General features: G+C 61.4%; 1 protein-coding gene across 1 annotated transcript; it reads left to right on the top strand.

Annotated features, from left to right (window-relative positions):
* LOC117846938 (protein OCTOPUS-like) lies at positions 1-2,631 on the top strand. The gene has a single exon (XM_034728063.2). The coding sequence runs from the start codon at positions 426-428 to the stop codon at positions 2,403-2,405; it is 1,980 nt and encodes a 659-aa protein (XP_034583954.1). The 5' UTR covers positions 1-425; the 3' UTR covers positions 2,406-2,631.
* Positions 2,632-3,952: the final 1,321 nt, after the last annotated feature.

Below are 3,952 nucleotides of genomic sequence, written 5' to 3'. Positions count from 1 at the left end.
GATCGACACACACACACAACTTGGAGGTACAGTGTGGATGAGGTTAGAGTGAGAAAGCGTGTGCATTTGATCTTCGATCCCCTCCGTTGGGAAAGGAGTAAAAAGCAAAGGAAACCAGCAGCTCCGAACCCCAAGAAGGCCACCGGAAGAAAAGCGAAAGAAGAACAGTGTGGAAGGGAGGAGAGAGAGAGCGCGCTCAGAGAGGCCGGCGACGGGGCCCGTGATTCCGTTCAGGCGTTCAGCCCTTCACCTCTTTCCCTTCCGCCCTTTCCCCCCTCCTCTCCCAATCCCTCTCTGCAGCTAGCCGCCTTCTCTGACGCTCATCCTCTCCCAATCCCTCCCAATCCACAAAACGACCACCATGAGCGTCGAAGGAAGGTGATGGCAACCCGCGGCTAGCCGCCTGTCCAGGGTAACCCAACTCAATGGCGCTGCAGATGGAGCCTCCAGTGCCACCGCCGCGCCGGTCGGTGAGCACCACCTGCGATCTCCACCCCGGGGAGTCCTTCACGGGCTTCTGCGCCGCCTGCCTCCGCGAGCGCCTGGCCGGGCTCGAGGCCTCCGCCGCCGTGGCCGCCGCGCCGGGCCGCAAGTCCACCTCCGCCATCCGCTCCCTCTTCTCCCGGCCGTTCAACGCCGCCGCCGCCGCCGGTGGTGGCCCCTCGGGCTCCGCCGCCTCCACGCTGCCGGACCTACGCCGCTGCAAATCCTTCTCCTGCGGGCGCGGGGGCGACGCCCTGGCCGCCGCCGTCGCCGGCGCCGGCGGGGCGTACGAGCCGCAGCGGCGGTCCTGCGACGTGCGCGGGCGGAGCACGCTCTGGGCGCTCTTCCACCAGGACGACCGCGAGCGGGTCCGCGACGGCACGGCGTTCGGCGCCTTCCCGGCCTCATCCTCCGCTGCCGCGGCGGCGCTCGCCGCCGAGGTCCTTCCGCCCCCTCAGCCGCCGCCTCCTCCGCCGGCGTGCGTCCCGGAGGTGTTCCTGGAGGAGGAGATCGCTGTGGCCGAGGATTCCGACGAGATTGTTCCGGTGGTGGAGCCCGTCTTGGTGGTGGACACGTCTGGGGAGATGGAGACCGAGGCCTACGCCGCGGTGCGGGACGTCAGGGCCATGAAGGATCACATAGATCTCGAGTCCTCGCAGTCGCAGCAGCCCAAGAAGCCGCCGCCCAAGGACCTCAAGGAGATCGCCGGGAGCTTCTGGCTCGCCGCCTCGGTGTTCAGCAAGAAGTGGCAGAAGTGGAGGCGCAAGCAGAAGATCAAGAAGCAGGAGGCCGCCGGCAGCAAGGCTGCGGCGGCGGCAATGCCCCCACCGGAGAAGCCGTCCAAGCCCTCATTCCTCCGGCGGAGCCGCTTCCACCGTGGCGGAGCCGGCTCTGAGTTCGCTGGCGGCCGGCGCTCGTGCGACACAGACCCAAGATTCTCCGTTGACGCCGGCCGCATGTCCGTCGATGATGTGGGCTTCTCCTGGGACGAGCCCCGCGCGTCGTGGGACGGCTACCTGTTCGGCGCCGGCACCGGCATTGGCCTCGGCCGCGCGCCGCCGCCGGTCTCCCGCCTACCTCCCATCCTCTCCGCGCTGGAGGACTCCCCCGCCGGCATCGTCGAGCGCTCCGACGGCCAAATCCCCGTGGAAGACGACTCCCAGCCCGAGCCCGACGCCGACGCCAACATCCCCGGCGGTTCGGCGCAGACGCGAGACTACTACATGGACACGTCAAGCCGGCGGCGCCGGAGCCTTGACCGGTCCAGCTCCGTGCGCAGGTCCTTCGAGGTCACCGACCCAAAGCCAGTTCCTGTGCCCGTGCCCGTACCAGTGCCAGTGGCCGCGCCGGCCGCCACTGCCAACGGCAAGGAGTCCCCTCTCATGGGCAGCTCGGAGTTCTACCACTTCCAGCACGCGGAAGACCTGCTCGACCACCACCGCTTCAGCACCAGCTCCCTCGTCGAGGACTTCTCCGCCAGCCTGGACGGCGCGTTCCACGGCCCCGCGAAGAAGCCGCGGCGGTGGAGCAAAGCGTGGAGCCTCTGGGGCCTGATCCACCGCCGGGCCGCCGGGCGCCGCTCCGCCGCCTCGGACGCGGCGGACCGCGCGTTCTCGGAGCCCTGGCCGGAACTGCGCGTCCGCGGGTACAACGGCCGGATGCAGCGGTGCAACAGCAACGCGAGCGCGCGGAGCTCGTTCAGCAGCAACAGCGGCGGGCTGGGCAGCTCGAGGCACAGCTACGTGGACCCCCACGGCAATGTCAAGCGGCGGCGCGAGGAGTGCGCGGCGCTGGAGCGGAACCGCAGCGCGCGGCACTCGCCGGGGCACGCGGACAACGGCATGCTGCGGTTCTACCTAACGCCGATGCGGAGCGCCAGCGGCCGCCGGACGGCCGTCCTCCCGGCGGCGGCCGGCAGCTGAGGTCGCTTTCGTTCGCGCGGACCATGCTGGGGCTGTACTGAGTACGATGACGGCGAGGTGCAGATGAAGCTGTTACAGTTTCAGTAGTTGATGGATTAGATGTTCAGGGGTTTGGGCAGTGGTGGCATAACCATAAATCGTTTACATCCATGTGTAGCGCAGTGATGATTTTGTTCATTCGGGGGCTGGATAACATGAAGTTTAATCTCATGATCTCGTCGTACTACTCGGTGCTGCTTTTCTGTGAATCCGTTCTCCCATCGGTACTGTCCTGTGTTGCTGCAGTTTGCTCTTTTGCTGTAATGCTCGATGGAGGGAAACAATCAAACAATCGAGTAGTCAAGAAGGGAAAATTTGTTCCAGAGCACTCCCTGAAATGGCGACATGCTGGAGCAGGCGGCCATGGTCGACCTCCCGCCTTCTTCTCCACAAGGAACACTAGTGCCTTCTTTTCAAAAAAAAAAAAAAAGGAACACTAGTAGACTACGGAAGAGGTCCAGAGCCAATCGCCGGTTCTGCAGCATGGCGAGCAGCCGGTCAGGCCTCGTGCAGTCGTGCGCAATACTATCGTGAGCTTCACGTTAGGGGCGAGATAAAATGGTTTGATCCTTGAGTGGTATTATTCTGAGCCGAAATCTTCTGATGTCATTTTTCAAAATCGGTCATCTTCCGATAGCATTTGTTCCCTTCCATTGTACATTGCGTGTCTTGCTACCTAGGATCGTGCCAAAGTGCTTTGACGAAGTCAGAGAGAGACGGCAGAGTCAGTGGCGATGCATAGTCACGCCGTGCCGGGCGGCACGACGCCGCACTCTCGGCAGCTCAGCTGCAACGTCCCGGCGCCCGGCGGCCACACTCGAGGCCCGCGGTGGTCCGGTGCTTTCTGGGACCGTAGCGGCCGCCGCCGCCTCGGAAACCGTTAAAGGCAGCTCCCATATTCCGTCAGTCCCTAGGCGCGTGCCGGCCCCTGTTCTACAAAAACCCGGCGTGCCGCGTGCCCGTGCCCGTGCCAAGCTACCCAATTCTTCTTCCCCGTGGCTCCCTCCCGTTCCCACCGTTGCCTGTGGAAGGATCTTGTCATAAATCGTAGTTCCCCCTCGATTGTAACTCTAGATTACAAGTCATGCAAGGGGGTGTTTGTTTTTAGTCCCTCCTAAAATTTCTGTTACATCAAATGTTTAGATACTAATTAGGAGTATTAAATATAGACTAATTACAAAACCAATTGCACAGATGGAGACTAATTTGCGAGACGAATCTATTAAGCCTAATTAGTTCATGATTTGACAATGTGATGCTACAGTAAACATGTGCTAATGATGGATTAATTAGGCTTAATAGATTCGTCTCGTGAGTTAGCCTCCATCTGTGTAATTAGTTTTATAATTAGCTCATATTTAGTCCTCCTAATTAGCCTCCGAATATTCGATGTGACATAAATTTTAGGAGATCCTAAAGATCCAAACACCCCCTAACTCACATGTGATAGAGTAGGACTCGGGTAGGGATAGCTGTTGTTTAAACCGAGTTCCTTCCTACTAAAGTTT

Source organism: Setaria viridis, chromosome 3 (assembly GCF_005286985.2).
Source record: "Setaria viridis chromosome 3, Setaria_viridis_v4.0, whole genome shotgun sequence".
Taxonomy (NCBI): domain Eukaryota; kingdom Viridiplantae; phylum Streptophyta; class Magnoliopsida; order Poales; family Poaceae; genus Setaria; species Setaria viridis.
The sequence above is the reverse complement of the archived record's forward strand: the minus strand, read 5'-3'. Positions and strand labels throughout refer to the sequence as shown.